The sequence below is a fragment of the Colossoma macropomum genome, unplaced genomic scaffold (assembly GCF_904425465.1).
Source record: "Colossoma macropomum unplaced genomic scaffold, Colossoma_macropomum, whole genome shotgun sequence".
Classification (NCBI taxonomy): Eukaryota; Metazoa; Chordata; class Actinopteri; order Characiformes; family Serrasalmidae; genus Colossoma; species Colossoma macropomum.
The window spans coordinates 585,001-604,684 of NW_023495872.1; the positions used below are offsets into that span (position 1 = coordinate 585,001).

General features: G+C 39.2%; 1 protein-coding gene across 1 annotated transcript in view; it reads right to left on the minus strand.

Moving 5' to 3' along the window:
- The window catches only part of LOC118803214 (NACHT, LRR and PYD domains-containing protein 12-like), a 19,012-nt gene extending 4,198 nt beyond the window's left edge, over positions 1-14,814 (minus strand). The window contains exons 1-9 of the mRNA XM_036563745.1: positions 14,674-14,814; positions 14,398-14,584; positions 14,018-14,083; positions 10,076-11,849; positions 9,257-9,430; positions 8,892-9,065; positions 8,616-8,789; positions 7,756-7,932; positions 7,278-7,451 (exon numbers count right to left, since the gene is read on the minus strand). Coding sequence (XP_036419638.1) covers positions 7,278-7,451; positions 7,756-7,932; positions 8,616-8,789; positions 8,892-9,065; positions 9,257-9,430; positions 10,076-11,849; positions 14,018-14,083; positions 14,398-14,530 — 2,846 coding nt within the window. The 5' untranslated portion in view covers positions 14,531-14,584; positions 14,674-14,814. The remainder of the gene's footprint in view (positions 1-7,277; positions 7,452-7,755; positions 7,933-8,615; positions 8,790-8,891; positions 9,066-9,256; positions 9,431-10,075; positions 11,850-14,017; positions 14,084-14,397; positions 14,585-14,673) is intronic.
- Between the last annotated feature and the right edge of the window lie 4,870 nt (positions 14,815-19,684).

The window sequence follows — 19,684 nt, forward strand, 5'->3', positions numbered from 1 at the left end:
CACACACACACACACACACACACACACACACACATTCACCCACAGAAACACAGGAACCATTCTGTCTCTTTCATGTTCATCTGAAAACACAGCCAAACTATCAGACAAACAAAAACTATTTCTAATCTATGTAAAATAAGTTGTTTTTCCTGATTACTTCAACAGTTAAAACAGTAAACATGCAACAGGTGAGACTGACATTATATGAACTGTCATATGACATCATCGCAGGCCTCCTGTATGTTTATAATTTTAGACAATGTTACTTTCCGCTAACTCCACCTTTTTGTAAATATGAAAAAAAGCAAAATGCAGAAACAAATATTTCCTAATATCTCAGTTGACTGCTCTCTTTTTTGATTAGAGGGGCATGTGCAATACTTCTGCCTTAAAGCACATGGTTATAGTACTCTGGCAGAACACACTGTCTGATATTTTTTATTAACCTATAATTATTAATATTTCATAAATCATTTTCTACCTCTATTCTTCCTGTGATAAAAACTCATCTACAGCCTCCTCTATCAGTGTGTACAGTGTGGGTTTTTTGTGTGGGTTTCTTGGGTGGTTCCTGTCCCCAAGAAAAGGCAAGCAATAGCACTAAATGATTATCGAGCGGTTGCACTGCCATCCCACTTAATGAATATACTTGAAAGGTCATCTGAGACCTCTACAACACATCATCTGCAAAAGTCATGTCATCTGCAAAAATTCTCGGGTGACATGGCCATTGTGGAGTGCATGAGGAATGGACAGGAGGAGGAATACAGGAAGCTGGTGAAGGACTTTGTTAACTGGTGAACCAGCTGCAGCTAAACGTCAGTAAGACTAAAGAGATGGTGCTGGATTTTAGGAAGTCTAAACCTGCCTTGTCACCAGACACCATTGATGGAGTTGATGTGGAGGTGGTGGGAACCTAAAAGTTTCTGGATGTGCACTTGGACAACAAGCTGGGCTGGAGCTGTAACACTCTCGCGGTGTACAAGAGAGGTCAAAGCGGTCCATACTTCCTGAGGAGGCTGAGGTCTTTTGGTGTGTGCTCTAAGCTCCTATGGACATTCTACCTGTCTGTTGTAGCGAGTGCTCTATTCTATGCTGTTATGTTTTGGGGCAGCAGCATTAACAAAAGTGCTCTGAACAAAATAAACAAACTTATTAAAAGGCTGGCTCTGTTGTAGGGGCCAAGCTGGACTCTTTGGAGGTTGTGACAGAACAAAGGGTGCTCAACAAGCTGTTAGCCATCTTGGACAATACCTCACACCCCCTGAATGCTACACTGGAAAAACAGGGAAGCACATTCAGTGGCAGACTGTTACGGCTGCACTGTGTTAAAGAGCACTGCTATAAGGCTCTACAACAAGAGACGGTACTGATCTCCTGCTGTTTGAACTGAGCTGAACCACATCACTATATCATCTCTCCTGTTGATACACACTGTGCTATATATCATTAGTACTACTGTAATGACTCTCACTGCGCAATTTACATTGTAATATTGCTACAAGTATTAGTTATGTCTATATTCATTGTGCTTTCAGACTAACTCATACCACTTGGTATCATCATGAAAATACAACAAAACTGTTTTACAATGCTATGTGAATATGTAAATAGATATACTTTTATTTCCACTCTCTTATACTTTAACTCATGTCTATTTTTGTCTATTTTTTTATTTCTGCTTATGTCTATTTCTATTTTTTTTTATTTTCTGCATAGTATATATATATATATATATATATATATATATATATATATTATATATATATATATATATACTATATATGATGACTGACTGCTGTGCACTATGTAGTTAAACCAGGTGCAGAAAATAAATATGACTTTGAGAAAATTTTAGTTCAGCGGTTTTCAATTTTTTTCCTTTTGTTTATACAGCTTTCAACAGAGTTTTATGTTTTTCTGTGAGGTCTTTGTCAAATTATTTGATGAAATATGTGAAAAATGAGTGAAAGCATTGATGGTGAATTATGAATACACATTAATTTAGAAATAAAACAAAGTTAGTGAAACCTGACAATGAATGAGCAAAACCTTAGCCCAGATCTGCACTACTATAGCATACTCTTAGCCTCAAACTTACATACTGTGTTTTGCAGACCAATAAACACATTTCTTCACATTAGACACATCTAAAATGTTGTCTCTTTGCCTTTCAAAATGCGACATCTGTCAACCAACTGATTAAACATGGCCATCAGGTTAACAGACACTTAGGTGATTAATTGTAAACTCACTAATTAGGTGTAAATACTATAAAAAGCTAACAGGTAATTTTAATTCATGCTTTTGTTTTTGTCTTGTCTTCACAGATGTTTTTCATTGTGGTTATGTAATATATTCTATTTAGAGTATGTTCTGTTCTGAATTTCACTGCAAAATGCAACATTTAGAAATGCATGGATGTAATACTGATATATGTGAAGAGTAGTTTTCAACACTGTGCCAGTGTATTCATTATTCAGTCATCACTACTTTTTCAAAGGAGTGAACTCTGTGTGTGCCATACACTGACATGTAAAAATTGCTCTACAGTTTTGATTGAAGTGTTTAATTTTGCAAAACATGTGAGGTGTTCTGCTTCTTTGTGTGTAACTATATGAACTGTGCGTAGTGTGATGCAATGAGCCCTGTTTTTAAAATTGTGCTTAAAGTATCAAAAAAACTAACACACTTGAAAGAGAACACTTTTCTAATGTGAAGAAAGTGATAATAAAGATTAAACAGACCCCAGTTTTGTTAAATATGATTTATATATCAAGAAAATAAGTAATATGAGTTCAAGGAGTGAGTTTTGTGATTTCCACCCAAACTCCTAACAGTTACTTTACTGCACAGCAACGACAGCACTGTATATAGAAAAGTGGAGTCCTATTGATTATGCTGGGTGTCTAATCTAAGTAAAAAAACTGTTATTGATTTATAAAAATTATACAGACATATGAAAGTACATTTTATGGAAAAAAAGTATTGAGACAGTCTCAGCAGATAAACACTGGCAGTAGAATGGGTTGTACTGATGACTCTAAACATGACTTTAAAAATGGCTCTGTCATAGGATGCCATGTCTGCTACAAGTCAGTTTGTGAAATTTCTGTCCTGCTACATCTGCCCTTGTCAACTGTAAGTGCTGTTATTCAAATGTTTTTATTGATTTTTCAATATTTATGCACAGACACTTCCAGACAACTTCTAGACAAATTTTCCTGTGTTTGTGTCTGATAGAAAAAGAAGGAGATCATCAGCGTATAACAATAGTTTATGCAATTGCCCACCCCTGTTTATTTCAGACAGGCTGGCATTGTTTCTCAGTGCAATTGCAAGGGGCTCGATAGCCATATTAAAAAGCAGCGGTGACAGCAAACAACCTTGTCTTGTCCCTCTAAAAATAGGGAAAAAGCTGGATAGTATACAATTTGTTCAAATTACCACCTGGGGTGTTTTATATAAAATCTTAATCCAAGAGATGAAGGTTGGGCCAAAACCAAATTTATTAAGCATTGCAAACAAATACTTATACTCAGCCTGTCGAATGCTTTCTGAGCATCTAATGATATAATAACTTCTGGGCTGGCCTCACTATTAGATATAATACGTTATATTAGTGGCAGAGGTTGTTGGATAGCTGTCTGGCAACAATGAAGCCAATCTGATCTGGATGAATTATCTTAGACATGACTGGTTCGAGCCTGGCTGCCAACACCTTACTCAAAATTTTATAATCACTACAAAGCACACTGATTGGGCGATAAGATTCACATTTGAGTGGATCTTTATTCTTTTTCAGAAGGACTGTTATTATGGCTTGTGTCATGGTTGGGGGTAATGACTTCATTTCTAAAATCTCTTCAAAAACATGACATAACAGGGGCAGTAATTTGGCTGAGAGCATACAATACAACTCAATCGGGAACCCATCCTGGCCCTGGTGCCCTGCCTGACATAATTTTCTTAACCGCACGATCTGTCTCTTCTATGATTATGGTGCTTTCTAGTCTGGACTTCTCAGATTCATCAAGAGAGGGAATCTGTAAGTTGCTGAAGAACTCTTCTATTAATTCAGCATTGCCCCCCTCTGATGTGTATAGATCTTCACAAAAAGATCTAAACTGGTCATTGATGCCCTTTTGATCAATTATAGCCTCACCCTCACCGTTGTTAATAACTGATATAAGACCTAAAGATGCTGACTGTTTCAACTGGTGGCATAGGAGCTTGTTTGCCCATTCGCCAGATTTATAACAGTTCTGCCGCAACTTCAAATATAGGTCTACAGCACTCTTTTAAGTCAATAAATTCAATTCCAACTGTAATGTAACTCTTTCCTTATATAGGTCCTCAGTGGGTGAGACTGAATATACTTGATCAATTATTTTGATTCTATCCAAAATTTCTGTGATATGTTTTGTTTTCCTTTTGTATTCACAAGCAGTATATGAAATAACTTGCCTCCTTACATATGCTTTCAGGGTTTCCCATAACATTCTATAGCTGATTTCAGGGGATTCATTTGTTTCAAGAAAAATATCAATGTGAGTATTTATAAATTTAACAAAAGTGTCATCTACTAGAAGCCTTTCGATTCAGGCGCCAGGCCCGCATGGGTAGTATGTTTTCTGGAAAACAAAGCTCAAGTATCACTGGGCTATGGTCTGATATAACTATACTTCCATAATCTACATTGGTTAATAATGAGAGCAGTTTTCTATCTATTAAAAAAATAATCTATCTTGGAATATGTATGGTGTACTGGAGAGAAAAAAGAAAACTGTTTTGTAGTTGGGTATTTGAATCTCCAGGGGTCAATTATTCCATAGTCCTGAAGGAACAAATTAATGCATTGAGCCAATTTACTGAGTGTGGTGGCTCCAGGACTGGAGCGATCTAATGAACGGTGTAGAACACAGTTGAAATCCCCTCCTAAAATTAAACTGTGTGTGTCCAAATGTAGGAGAAAAGAAAGAAAAATCCCTAAAAAACTGAGCATTGTCCCAGTTACGGGAATATATATTAGCTAAGATTACTGGCATATTAAATAGCTGGCCTTGAATAATCAGGTATCTTCCATATTTATCTTTTAAGACGTTTGTCTCCACAAACTGATGCTTCTGTGTAGGAGAACAGCCACACCCCTAAACCTGCCGCCACTCCCAGAGTGATAAACGTGAGTAAAACCTCCCCTCCTCAGCTTATTGTATTCACTATTTAGCATAGGCATTTCTTGTAGAAACACAATCTCACCTTTCAATTTATCTAGATGAGAAAAAAACTTTGTTTCTTTTAATAGGGTTGTTTAAACCTCTAACATTCCAACTCACCAACTTAATGATAGCTTTTCCTGCATGACTATTTCTCATCATCCTCCGCGAAGTGATTCAAAATCTAGCCTCACTGTTGAAAAAGGCAAAGCCACCCAAAATTCTAAATTCCCTGAGATCCTCATTTCCAGAAAACTTTTTGTTAATGTTCTGCTTCAAGTTACTAGGTTTGCTCTGTGTTCCTTCTCTGTAAAAGGGGCTAGATGTTACTATGGTGTCATTTGACACATAAAGTCTAATAGAAATTCTCTATTGGCCAGGTGCATGATAAACCACCAACACATCAACGTGGTGGTCTTTTAATGTTCTATTGACAACCTGTTGACGTTGGAGTTACCTGGTTCCTCGTTCACCGGCGCCTGGACACTACCAGCAATGTTGTTCTTGATAAATGTTCTCGCTTTTTGTGGATCTTTGCGGCCTTCCTTCACCCCCATAATTCGCAAATTGGAACAATGTGATCTTGCTTCTAAATCCTCGCACCGCTCTTTTAATGTAACCAGCTCTTTTTTAATGGTTAGCATGTCATTTTCCAGGACAGTGATGGAATCTGAATGTTCGCTTACGTTTTCTATCTCCGACATTCGGTTTTCAGTAGCCTCCACTCTGGTTTTAACTTGTTCCAGAGCGTTGCTTAACTCTGCTTGTAACTGTCCGATCTGATCTGCCGGATTGTGCTGATGCCTTTTCATCTATCTTGGCCAGCAGGTCAACTTTAAGTGTGTTTATGGCTTGCAGCACGGCCTGTTGGTCGCCAGCTGCAGTCGGGGCCTTCTTTGTTGTTGAGTGAGAATCTGCGTTAGCCTCAGTCTCTGCGTCTTTTTTTCCATGTCTTTGAGGCAGCTTTTCCAGTCCCCCACATTTCACAAATAAAATGCTTCATTGTTACCTAGTATCTGTTACAAATGCTAGTATTAATACAGAGTCAGTATGTTTGAAATTTGTAGTTCCCTAGAGGAGCTTGCCTCAAACACGTCTTTACATGGCGCCACTCACACCGGAAGTCCAACTGTATATGCTATTATTGTGAAATAGAAACATCTAGGAGAAACAACAGCTTAGCCATGAAGTGGTAGACCACGCAAACTCACAGAGCATGGTCACCAAGTGCTTAAGTGCACAGTGCCTATCCTCTGATGAAACACTCACTAACAAGTTCCAAATTGCCATGGGAAGCAACACCAGCAAAAGAACTGCATGTTGAAGGCTTTACAAAATGGGTTTCCATGGCTAAGCAACTACACAGAAGCCTTAGATCAAAATGCAAAATTGCAAGGGTTCAGATGCCACTAAACTCTAGAGAAGTGAAAGCGTATTCTGTGGAGTGATGAATCAAGCTTCTCTTCGGTACCTGGGAATAATGCTCTGGGGTTGTTTTTCAGGGCTTAGTCTAGAACCCTTAGTGAAGGGAAATTTTAATGCTTCAGCAGACCAAGACATTTTGGACAATTTATGCTTCCAACTTTGTGGAAATTTAGGGAAAGGCCTTTTCTGTTCCAGCATGACTGATCCCCACTGCACAAAGCAAGGTCCATGAATGTATGGCATAAAGGGTGAGTTTGGTGTGGAAGAACTTGACTGGTCCTCAACCCTGACCTCAACCCCATCGAACACCGAACGAGAATGGACATTGTAAGCCAGACCCTCTCGTCTAACATCAGTGTCTGACCTCAAAAATGCTCTTCTGTATGAATAGCTTCCCAATTATACATCATTGCCTGTAGATTTAGAATGTTATAAAAGCTCCTGTATGTGTAAAATGTAGGTATCCCAGTACTTTTGTCATAGTGTATGTATCTCTCTCTCTCTCTCTCTCTCTCTCTCTCTGTCCCCATCTATCTTTCTGTGTGTTTTTCTATGAAAGTTTGTGTTTTTGAATGTTGAACCTATACAACCACTCACTAAGACACACATACACACACAGTGATAAAGTGATCTTACTGTAGTTTCTCCAGTTTACAGTGTGAATTCTTCAGTCCAGCAGAGAGCTGCTCCAGTCCTGAATCCTGCAGTTTATTTTTACTCAGGTTCAGTTTTCTCAGACTTGAGGAGTCTGAGCTGAGAACTGAGGACAGAACTGCACAGCTTTTCTCTGTGAGATTACAGTCACACAGCCTGGGAGACAAAAGACGATACATCAGAACGCTGACCCACACATAAAAAATGCACATATACACATGATCTCTCTCTCTCTCTCTCTCTCTCTCTCTCTCTCTCTCTCTCTGTATTTCATTTTGTTCTCTCTCTCTGTATTTCAGTGTGTTCTGTCTTTCAGTTCTTTCTCTCTCTCTATTTAATGTTGTTGCTGTTTTTCCCTGTGAAAGTTTGTTTTTGAGTGATCTATACAAACATCCTCTCTCTCTCTCTCTCTCTCACTCTCTCACACACACACACACACAAATATAAGTGATGATCTCACCTCAGTGTTTCCAGTTTACAGTGTGGATTCTTCAGTCCGGCAGAGAGCAGCTCGACTCCTAAATCCTGCAGCAGTTTGTTGGTATTCAGGTTCAGTTCTCGCAGACTTGAGGAATTTGAGCTGAAGGCTGAAGACAGAGCTGCACAGCTTTTCTTTGTGAGATTACAGTTTTGCAGCCTGGGAGAGAAATTATGTTACATCAGAACACTGAAAGCAAGCACGCGCACACACACACACACACACACACACACATGCACACACACACACACACACACACACACATTCTGTACGCTCACTCACAATCCTACGTACATACACACAAGCATACACACACACATAGTTGCACACAAAAACACACAATCGCGCACAATCACACAGTCCTACAGCCCCACAATCTCTTTGCATCCCTCTGTATGAATTCCCTTGTGTTCTCTCTCTCAGTTCTCCCTCTGTGTATGTCATTGTGGTCTCTCTCACATCTCTCTCTATGTATTATATTGTGTTCTCTCAGTTCTCACTCTCTCTACATTTCATTGTGTTCTTTCTCTCTCATTTCTCTCTTATTCCATTGTGTCCTTACTCTCTCATTTCTCTCTGCATTTCATTGTGTGCTTTCCCTCTCCTTTCTCTCTGTATTCCATTGTGTTCTTTCTTTCTCATTTCTCTCTGCATTTCATTTTGTACTTTCTCATTTCTTACTGTATTTGTTTGCCGTTGCTCCTATTTTTCATTTTTTCTGTCTTGCTCTCTCTGTGTTTCTGTGTTTGCTGTCTCACTCTCTATCTATCTATCTATCTATCTATCTCTCTAGATTTTTTTTCCATGAACGTTTGTGTGTGAGTGATCTATAAATATCTTACTTCAGGATCTCCAGTTTACAGTGTGGATTATTTAGTCCAGCAGAGAGCTCCTCCACTCCTGAATCCTGCAGTTTATTGTCACTCAGGTTCAATTCTCTCAGACTTGAGGAGTCTGAGCTGAGAGCTGAGGACAGAGCTGCACAGCTTTTCTCTGTGAGATTACAGTCACACAGCCTGGGAGAGAAATAATGATACATCAGAACACTGACATCACACACACACACACACACACACACACACACACACACACACATGGTGATAAAGTCATGATCTTACTCTAGTAACCCCAGTTTACATTGTGGATTCTTCAGTCCAGCAGAGAGCTGCTCCACTCCTAAATCCTGCAGTTTATTGTTACTCAGGTTCAGTTCTCGCAGACGTGAGTGGTTTGAGCTGAGAGCTGAGGAAAGAGCTGCACAGCTTTTCCCTGTGAGATTGCATGTGTACAGGCTAAGAAAGAAATGATGATACATCAGAACACTGACATCACTCATGCACAATTACACACATACACACAATAACACCCACACACTCTCACACACAAATGCACACACAAACTCTCTCTCTCTCTCTCTCTCTCTCTCTCTCTCTCACACACACACACACACACACACACACACACACAGTGATAGTGATCTTACTTCAGTATCTCCAGTTTACAGTGTGGGTTTTTCAGTCCATCAGAGAGCTGCTCCACTCTGGAATCTTGCAGTTTATTGAAACTTAGGTCCAGTTCTCTCAGATTCGAGGAGTATGAGCCAAGAGCTGAGGAAAGAGGTTTACCGCTTTTCTCTGTGAGATTACAGTTGTTCAGCCTGACAGAGAAATTGTTACATCAGAACACTGACATCACACACATACACACACACACACAAATGCACACTCACAAACACACACAAATGCACACTCACAGAAACACACATAAAGCCCCTAATTCTCTCTTTGCATCTTTCTTTGTATATTTCATTATGTTCTCTCTCTCCTCTCTGTTCTCTCTCTCCACCCCTCAGACTCTCTCTCTCATACACTGTTCTCACTCACTTTTCTCTCTGTTCCTTTCTCTCTCAATCTCTTATTCTCTCTCTCCCTCTCTCTTATTATCTTCTTCACTCTCCCACTGTTCTCTATTTCTCTTTCTCTCACTCTCACTGTTGTCTCTTTTTCTCTCTTTTTCTCACACTCTCTCTCTCTCTCACTGTTGTCTCTGACTCTAGGTGAATTGCTGTTTATCTTGGTGCTCTTTAAATATTCTGATCAATTTAACAATGATATGCTCATGTGAAGAAGCACAACTAACATCACATAAACACACACAAACAAATCTATAAAAGTATATGTGGTGTGTTTGAAGCTGATTAGAGTAACTAATGAAAATCATTATTTGAATTAAAGCAATCTCCTCCAGTGTTATATTAAATTAGTAAATAGTGCAGTAACACATTTATGACTGAAATACTCACTCAGCTTTTCTGGAGGTTTTGATGACTGGTAGCAGCTTTTGAAGGCAATAATCTGATGCATCATATTTACTCAGATTAAACACATCTTGCTCCGAGTACATCAACACAAACACCAGAGCTGACCACTGGCTAGGAGAGAGACTGATTCCACTGAGATGAAATTTATCATCAAAGATTTCATTTAAAATTATATCTCTTTTCAGGTATGTTTGAACTTCCTGAAGTAGAGAATGATCATTCAGCTCATTCAGACAATGGAACAGATTAATGGATTTCTCTGGAGAGGGATTTTCCCTGATCTTCTCTTTGATATATTGGACTGTTTCCTCTTTGCTGTGAGAGTTGCTTCCTGTCTGTGTCAGTAGGCCTTGTAAGACATTCTGATTGGACTCTATTGAGAGGCCCAGAAGGAAGCGGAGGAAAAGGTCCAGGTGTCCATTCTTACTCTGTAAGGCCTTGTCCACTGCACACTTGAGGAAGTCTGACATTTTGGACTGTTTGAAAATGTCAGACAGATCTGCTGTTAGCTGTTTTGTTCTATCCCTGCTGATGAATGAGAGAAATGCATATAAAGCAGCCAGAAACTCTTGAACACTCAGGTGAACAAAGCTGAACACCTTCACCAGGTATAGCTTAAACTCCTCTCTAAAGATCTGGGTACACACTCCTGAGCACACTGTCACTTCTCTGACATTAATGCCACACTCTCTCAGGTCTTCCTCATAGAAGATCAGATTGCCTTTTTCTAGCTGTTGGAAAGCCAGTTTTCCCAGTGCCATAATAATCTCTCTAGTCTGCTGAGGATCAGTGTCATGTTTTCCATGATACTTTTGGTCCTTGTGTTTGATCTGAATGATCAGGAAGTGTGAAAACATTTGAGTCAGAGTCTTGGGGATCTCTCCACTCTTTGATTCACCCAACACTTTCTCTGAAACAATGGCTGCAATCCAACAGAATACTGGGATGTGGCACATGATGTAGAGGCTTCTTGAGGACTTCATGTGTGAGATGATTGTATTGGCCAGGCTCTGGTCACTGATTCTCTTCTTGAAGTAGTCCACTTTCTGAAGGTCACTGAACCCTCGTATCTCTGTTACCTGGTTAATACAGTAAGGAGGGATCTGATTGGCTGCTGCTGGTCGAGTAGTTATCCAGAGGAGAGCAGAGGGAAGCAGATTCCCCTTGATGAGGTTTGTCAGCAGCACATCAATGGAGGCTGATTGTGTTACATCAAATAGGCTTTCATTGTTCTGGAAATCTAGAGGAAGTCGACATTCATCCAGACCATCAAAGATGAACATGACTTTGTAAGCGTTATAGTCTATTGATTTTAGTCCTTCGACATTTCGGAAAAGGCTATGAAGGAGCTCCATCAGACTCAATGCACCCTTTATCAAATTGAGCTCCCTAAAAGGAAGTGGAAATATGAAGAGAACATCCTGATTTGCTTTTCCTTCAGCCCAGTCCAGAATGAACTTATGTACAGAGACTGTTTTTCCAATTCCAGCAACTCCTTTAGTCAGCACAGCTCTGATGGGTTTGTCTTTAAATAAGTCATTGCAACTGATGGGTTTCTCCCCTGTTACTAGTTTCTTTGATGTTGTCTCAATCTGTCTGATCTCATGTTCCATATTGACCTCTCCACTCCCTCCTTCCATGATGTAGAGCTCTGTGTAGATCTCATTCAGAAGGGTTGATGTTCCATGCTGGGAGATTCCTTCATTAATTTCGCAAAACCTCTCCTCCATTTTTTGTTTATATACAGCGACCAAATCTGAGAAGTGAACACAGATAATACAGTGGTGTGAAAAAGTGTTTGCCCCCTTCCTGATTTCCTATTCTTTTGCATGTTTGTCACACTTAAATATTTCAGATCACCAAACAAATTTAAATATTAGACAAAGATTGCACAATTAAACACAGAATGCAGTTTACAAATAAAGGGCTTTATTATTAAGGGAAAAAGAAATCCAAACCTGTGTGAAAAAGTGATTGCTCTCTAAATCTAATAACTGGTTGGGCCACCCTTAGCAGCAAAAACTGCAATCAAGCGTTTGCAATAACTGGCAGTGAGTCTTTTACAGCACTGTGGAGGAATTTTGGCCACTCATCTTTGCAGAATTGTTGTAATTCAGCCACAACGGCGGGTTTCTGAGCATGAACCATTTTTTTAAGGTCATGCCACAGCATCTCAATCGGATTCAGGTCAGGACTTTGACTAGGCCACTCCAAAGTCTTAATTTTGTTTTTCTTAAGCCATTCAGAGGTGGACTTGCTGGTGTGTTTTGGATCATTGTCCTGCTGCAGAACCCAAGTGCGCTTCAGCTTGAGGTCATGAACAGATGGCCGGACATTCTCCTTCAGGATTTTTTGGTAGACAGCAGAATTCATGGTTCCATTTACCACAGCAAGTCTTTCAGGTCCTGAAGCAGCAAAACAGCCCCAGACCATCACACTACCACCACCATATTTTACTGTTGGTATGAGGTTCCTTTTCTGAAATGCTGTTACTTCTACACCAGATATATTGGGACATACACCTTCCAAAAAGTTCAACTTTTGTCTCATCAGTCCACAGAGTATTCTCCCAAAAGTCTTGGGGATCATCGAGATGTTTTCTGGCAAAACTGAGATGAGCCTTTATGTTCTTTTTGCTCAGCAGTAATTTTGTCTTGGAACTCTGCCATGCAGGCCATTTTTGCCCAGTCTCTTTCTTATGGTGGAGTCATGAACACTGACCTTAACTGAGGCAAGTGAGGCCTGCAGTTCTTTGGATGTTGTTGTGGGGTCTTTTGTGACCTCTTGGATGAGTCATCGCTGCGCTCTTGGAGTAATTTTGGTCGGCTGGCCACTCCTGTGAAGGTTCACCACTGTTTTCACCATTTGTGGATAATGGCTGTCACTGTGGTTCGCTGGAGTCCCAAAGCTTTAGAAATGACTTTATAACCTTTTCCAGTCTGATAGATCTCAATTACTTTGTTTCTCATTTGTTCCTGAATTTCTTTGAATCGCAGCATGATGTGTAGCTTTTGAGGATCTTTTGGTCTACTTCACTTTGTCAGGCAGGTATTTAAGTGATTTCTTGATTGAGAACAGGTGTGGCAGTAATCAGGCCTGGGTGTGGCTAGGGAAATTGAACTCAGCTTTCCAAAGATGTGATAAACCACAGTTAATTTATATTTTACCGGTTGGGGGGGTGACAAACATGCAATATACAAAAATATAATTTCTAATAGTTGATGCAGACCACAAAAACAACAAGATATGTTTTGGAAGTCCTGGAGGTTGTTTGGAAATGCCAAGTTTTCTGGATTATGAAATTATAATATAACAGTCTTACAGTTATGATTGCTGCATAAGTTGCATTTATTTGATACTGACTTGACAGAGGTAAATGCTTATGCAATCAAGTACTTTTGGTTGTATGTTTCTAAGTACTAATTTAAAATACTGTGCAGAGATCTGTTTTCACTTAGATCTGAAAGAGTCTATTTGTGTTGATCTGTGTAAAAACTATTTAAATCAACTGTGATTCAATGTTCTATGCTAATAAAACACAAACATTTCCAGGTGAATACTTCTCATACTTTACACAATGCATTATTTGAGAATTAATCAATGTTGTCATTCTATCTATCGCAGCCTTAATCAAAACTTGTAGATGTTCCTCTAATGGACCTTAGGCTTCGATATTTGGAGGGAAAAAATATATTATCTGTGAATTCAGAGAGAATATTTAAATCTTAAACATCATTGTTGTAAAATGTGGTTTTGATGCATTTTCCTATCATTAAAATATATGGTATCCTTCACATATATGTGTATTGCCTGATATTGTTTAGGTTTAATGTGATAGAAAATGTGTCCATTTACAGAACTTGTAATGAGTAGTTACTGTGAATAAGTGGTAAATAAAAAATGATGTGTACATTAAGACATTACTTTCAACAAGAGCAGAAGAGACTCCAGCCTGAACTGTACTGGTGCTGGAGCTGGAAACTATCTGACCTGGAGGAGAGATACATGGAAATATTAGAACTTTATCAAAGCTGCTTAAAATTAATAGCAATCAGTAAACTGTATTTCTGTATACCACCTCCAAAATACAAAAAAAAACTGACAGATGGTTATATATATATATATATATATATATATATATATATATATATATATATATATATATATATGTTTTTTTGTTTGTTTTTTTATTACATATGTGCATACACAATATACAGCTTAAATATGGCTTATATAACCTAAAACTCTTAGCCAGACAATCAGACCCATTAGTTTACACACAGTTTTTAAGCAATGTCACTCACCTCCTTGAACATTATTTATAATCACTGAGTGAATATTATTTCCATGGAGAACGGGAGCACAGATGTTTCCTCCTGTCTGAGCTGACATATTTGTCTGATCAGCACCGGTGTGAGTTGGAGTGGACGTTTCCATCTTCTAACTGAAAAGTCTCTGGTCGTCAAGTCAGGAAGTATACTTCCGTAATTTCTTTTAAATACAGTAACTATTTTTAATCAACTTGGATCAAAAATTTTTAATCAAAAATCACAAAAAGGCAAGTGCTCACCGAGACTCACTGTGTTTCCTTCCAAAAGTTTTCTTTTTTTTTTCCTTATTCCTCTCTTCACTAGACAGCTGCGGAGTTTGATTTTCACTAAAACCGGTTTGTACTCGTTTAGTTCTCTGAGAAGGAAGTGCAGAGCTTTCTCTTTAACTGTTTATCCTACAAGGGGTTGCAGTGAAGTGTCTCTCAGCCAATCACAGCACAGCTGCCTACCAAAGAAGAACAGGAAGAAAGAATAGCCAGGAAGAGAGAGAGAGAGAGAGAGAGAGAGAGAGAGAGAGAGAGATTGTGTGTGGGTGTGATTGTGCGTGTATGTGTGTAATTGTGCATGAGTGATGTCAGTGTTCTGATGTGTCATCATTTCTTTCCTAGTCTGTACCGATGTAATCTCACAGGGAAAAGCTGTGCAGCTCTTTCCTCAGAGTGTTACGTGTTGGTCTAGGGTGTAATGAATCTGGGGGCAAGTGAAGGGACAAAAAGAAACCCACAGCACACAATGGTCTATGTTCAGACTATTTACATATATTTAGAACAAAGAAAGAATTGATACAGCCAATAATTGTTAGCGAAAAGTCAACCGATCTGCTATCTCTCCAGGGGTAAGCAAAGGGCAAAACACACACCAGCCTTCAGCCGCTCGTTCGGCTTTTTTGCCCTCAGCAGCACCCCAGGGGCGGGTCAACCCCGCGGGTTTCCGCCCCTATTTCGGCCGTTCCTCAATGCCATTGGTTTCGCGCTCAGGAAGCCAAGTACGGATCTGATTGGTTCTAAGACCGTGACGTCAGATATCTGAAACGTGTTTGAAATCTGCAGCTGAGTCGACAGAGGAAGAAAACGGATCCATAATCTGAAAGATGACAAGGTATGTTTCATTTACGTTTAAAACAGCAGTTTTGCTTAGATTCCACATAAAGAAAGAATTTGTAATATATTACTAACATTGCTAGTCTAGTTCGGTTGATTTAACTAACTTTGCCCTGTTTTTTCTGAGGTTTTGACTCAGCTAACTTGACATGCTAGCCAGTAAACTGTTGAAATAATGAAATTGCTGTGTTAAGTGTGACTTTTTGGCTTCACCTTTTTCTCTTTATAGATGCATCGTAGAAAGGGTAGAAAGAGACCTAGAGTAGAGGTATACAGATAGTGAGACTATACAATGTAGATCAATGCCCTCAGAATGTATGTGTAAATTAGGTTGCTTGGAAAACAACTCTCAGTGTAGCGTTATTGGTTTTTAGTGGTTTGTTATTGACTTTAATTGACTTCTTCTAAGCATATGTGTGTGTGTGTGTGTGTGTGTGTGTGTGTGTGTGTGTGCGTGTGGGTGTGGGTGTGTTCTGAAGTAAGGTTAGGTTAAGCAGAGACAAAATAGAGGATACATTTCCTATTTTCACAATTTTTGCCATGATGATTCTTCTCAGGTCCCCTCCAGTCAGGATGTGGGGAAATGTGCTGAACATCCAGGGACTGCACAGGAACCACAAGTTGAGCTATGTTCTTCACGTGCAAGTTAATGATTTTATGCACATATGCACCTAATTATCCTGGAATACTATTTCACATGGACATCAGTTAAACATTATGAACTACTACCATGTGCACTGTGGGCAAAACAGAGTGTGCATATAGTATGCAGATATTAACCTAAATGTTTATCAGTCTGTTCAGATACAGTAAAGTTGTTACTACTCTCAGAGCAGCATCAGATACAGTGAAGTGATCACTACACAGTGACATGGTTACTACTCTCAGAGCAGCATCAGATACAGTGAAGTGATCACTACTCTCAAAGCAGCATCAGATACAGTAAAGTTGTCACTACTCTCAGAGCGGCATCAGATACAGTGAAGTGATCACTACACAGTGACGTGGTTACTACTCTCAGAGCAGCATCAGATACAGTGAAGTGATCACTACTCTCAGAGCAGCATCAGATACAGTGAAGTGATCACTACTTTCAGAGCAGCATCAGATACAGTAAAGTTGTCACTACTCCCAGAGCAGCATCAGATGCAGTGAAGTGGGCACTACTCCCAGAGCAGCATCAGATACAGTAAAGTAGGCACTACTCTCAGAGCAGGATAACATATTTGAATGTGCACTACCCTCAGAACTGCATACCCTAAGAGCAGGACTGTATGTTATAAAATAGGGGATACATTTCCTATTTTCACAATTCTTACCATGATGATTCTTCTCAGGTCCCCTCCAGTCAGGATGTGGGGAAAGGTGCTGTACATGTAGGGACTGCAGAGGAACCACAAGCTGAGGTATATTTTTTAACTCTAATTTAAAAAATAAAAAAAAATAAAAAAACATTTTTCAAATATATTTTTTAGATATTAATAGATTTGAATCGATTTTAGTTTGCAAACATACTGCCGATACAATGAACAATGCATTTTTGCCCAGACAAAGTTATTGTATTTGTTTGCCAAATTCTGATTCAGCTTATTGTTAATAAAATTTTACAATTAGTCCAGTATAGATGGAGATGCACCAGTTGGTACTTCATCTGCAAAAAAAGTGTTCCTGGTGGAATCCCTTCTGAAGTCAAGTAATTTCAGAGAAAAAAGAAGGCATAATCGTTTTTATTCTATCCTCATTTTGATGACTTGTCGTGTTCCACTAATTGATTTTTTCATGTCACTTGTAGGTATCATGTCAGCTTGGAAGAAGTTAAATGTCACATTGGTCCCCCGGAGTTTCTGTCCTTAAATGGGCTTATATCTTATCTTCGGACTACGAAATCCTGCCAGCTGTAGGCATAATCCCTCCTCCCGTGACCTGTCTCACTTCTATGTGTTCAAAATTAACAGAAAGTATTCACTGCATCCATAGTACATGATACCCAAAGGGACATTCAGCCTATTTTTCAAAAAAAATAAATAAAAAAAAAAAATTGTTAAAATGTAAAAAAGTCATTCAGAGTGTTTTGATGTGAAATGGTTCATTGTACAGAAATTTTCCTACTCTGATTTGACTTGACGTGATTGGAACCAAGGATCACAATGTATACAGTGCAAACATAGCATATACATTTTATTTATTATTCAAAACCTACCACTGAAACTCTTCTTCGTTTTTTATATGGAATGTTGATGGGACTATTTTGCCTCACAACACCCTGCGTGTATCCATCCTTGTATGGATTTTAAGGCCAAAATCTCAAAACTGTCATAAAACAATGTCTCAGACATCAGGCAGTGAATTCATTACCATTTCATCTAAAAACTTTCTGTGAGGGAGCTTTTAGAGGTGGAAGTCTGGTTCCTATATGAACAATCCTGACTTAAGTTTCTCTAGAATGGAGCACTTCACATCAAACCACTCTAAATGACTTTGCTCACATCTTAAAAAGTAACTACACCCTAAGACTTTCTTATTTTTTTTAACAGCAGAATTGCACTGCTCTAGAAATCTGAAAAAAATATGACCCTTGCTTGAAACTGTAAAAATAACACTTTTATTGTGGTCAGTTCCGCCTCTGGTTCAACTCTGGTCAACCAATGTTACTGCCCCCTGATGTCGCCCTGCTCATGCCACACTCATAAATGTGAAAGCATAGGAGCTGAGAGCGAGGAGAGAACCACACTCACGTGCTAAGCTAAATACCCCCAGCACCGCCTCAGAAGGCTGCAATATTCCAGATGTCTATAACAACTGGAAATAACCCAGTTAATTTAAGCTTAGTTTGTAATAAAGATGTTTTGATTAGCACATTTACTGATAACGTTTAACGTATGAGTAGGTAACCTGAAGGACCGATTTCTTGCAAGAGGTTTCATGCAAGTCTCCGTAAAGCTGCCGGTGTTGCATCCTATTCACGTTTCCCTTCACTACTCAAACTCTCGGGCATGACTCACTGAACAGAAATCAGCGGCAACACTAGAACTATGGAAAGCGAAATGGTTCAGGAAAGGCCAACATTATATGGCCATTGTTACTGACTGTGTCAACTTTTCGTCTGTACAGCCTTTCTTGAACTTTTTTCTTTGTTATATCGAATATGGATCTGCTGAACAGATAATTAGAAGCTGTCACAGTTTTAGGGAATGTCCTACTGTTTCGACACCTTTGCCGCTTGCTGCTAATCATTTTCCTGCCACTATGTTAACTCTTCGGCGGCTTGAGTCAGTGGCTGATACTGTTAAGGCTCAAGACAAACTGCCTGATCAGAAACACCTTCCCTCGTCGAAGATGGGGATGGTAGTAGAGAAAAATCATCAGCTTTGTAAGACCTCGAAGTTGCAAAAGTGCTATTTGATTCTGTCTCTCTCCATATTTTCTGGTAACTAATGTTACCTATAAAAACACAGCAGCCTAGCCCACCCGGTGTCCCTCACAGCCCCACCTCCAAACTTGAACATCATCCTCCCATTTTTGAGCATTTTGCACAGATGAGCCAGGGGTGGAGTTAGCCGAAAATAGTGGAGTGTAGTTACTCTTTAACTACTGAATTATAGAGAGATTCCCCTTTAATGTACATGTAGCCAGTTGAAAGTTTCAGTTCAGTTTATTTATTTTATTTTTTAATTGAATTATCAGTTCAAATATATACTCACGTGAATCTGAAAATTTGGTTATTTAATTATGTTTCTGAAATAACGATTCTTCCTCTTTCTGAGCCTATAACATCTAAAGGAGTATTATCAGCCCATCAGCAGGGTCAATGGGCGGGACAATAGTAGAAGGGGAAAAGAGAAAAGAGAAGAAAAGAAAGGGAGAAAAAAAATAGAGAGAGAGACGAGAACACGCAGGAAAAAGAGCAGGGAGACGTAGTGAACTAAATGGCGCTCGTAGATTATATATGCGACGTAAAGTATATTTTGTTCGAGTGAACGACTGTCTGAACGTTCTGTGAGTACCGTCTAGTGCAGGGTTGGCGAATAGAGAACCCATGAAGGAGTTTTGCACGCAGTTCGTCGAATGTTTAAAGTAAGAGCTTAGCTCGATAAGCTAACTCTGCTGCTCAATGTATCGCCCGTTGTATTGTTCATATGTCAGGCTGTAGTAGGCTAACT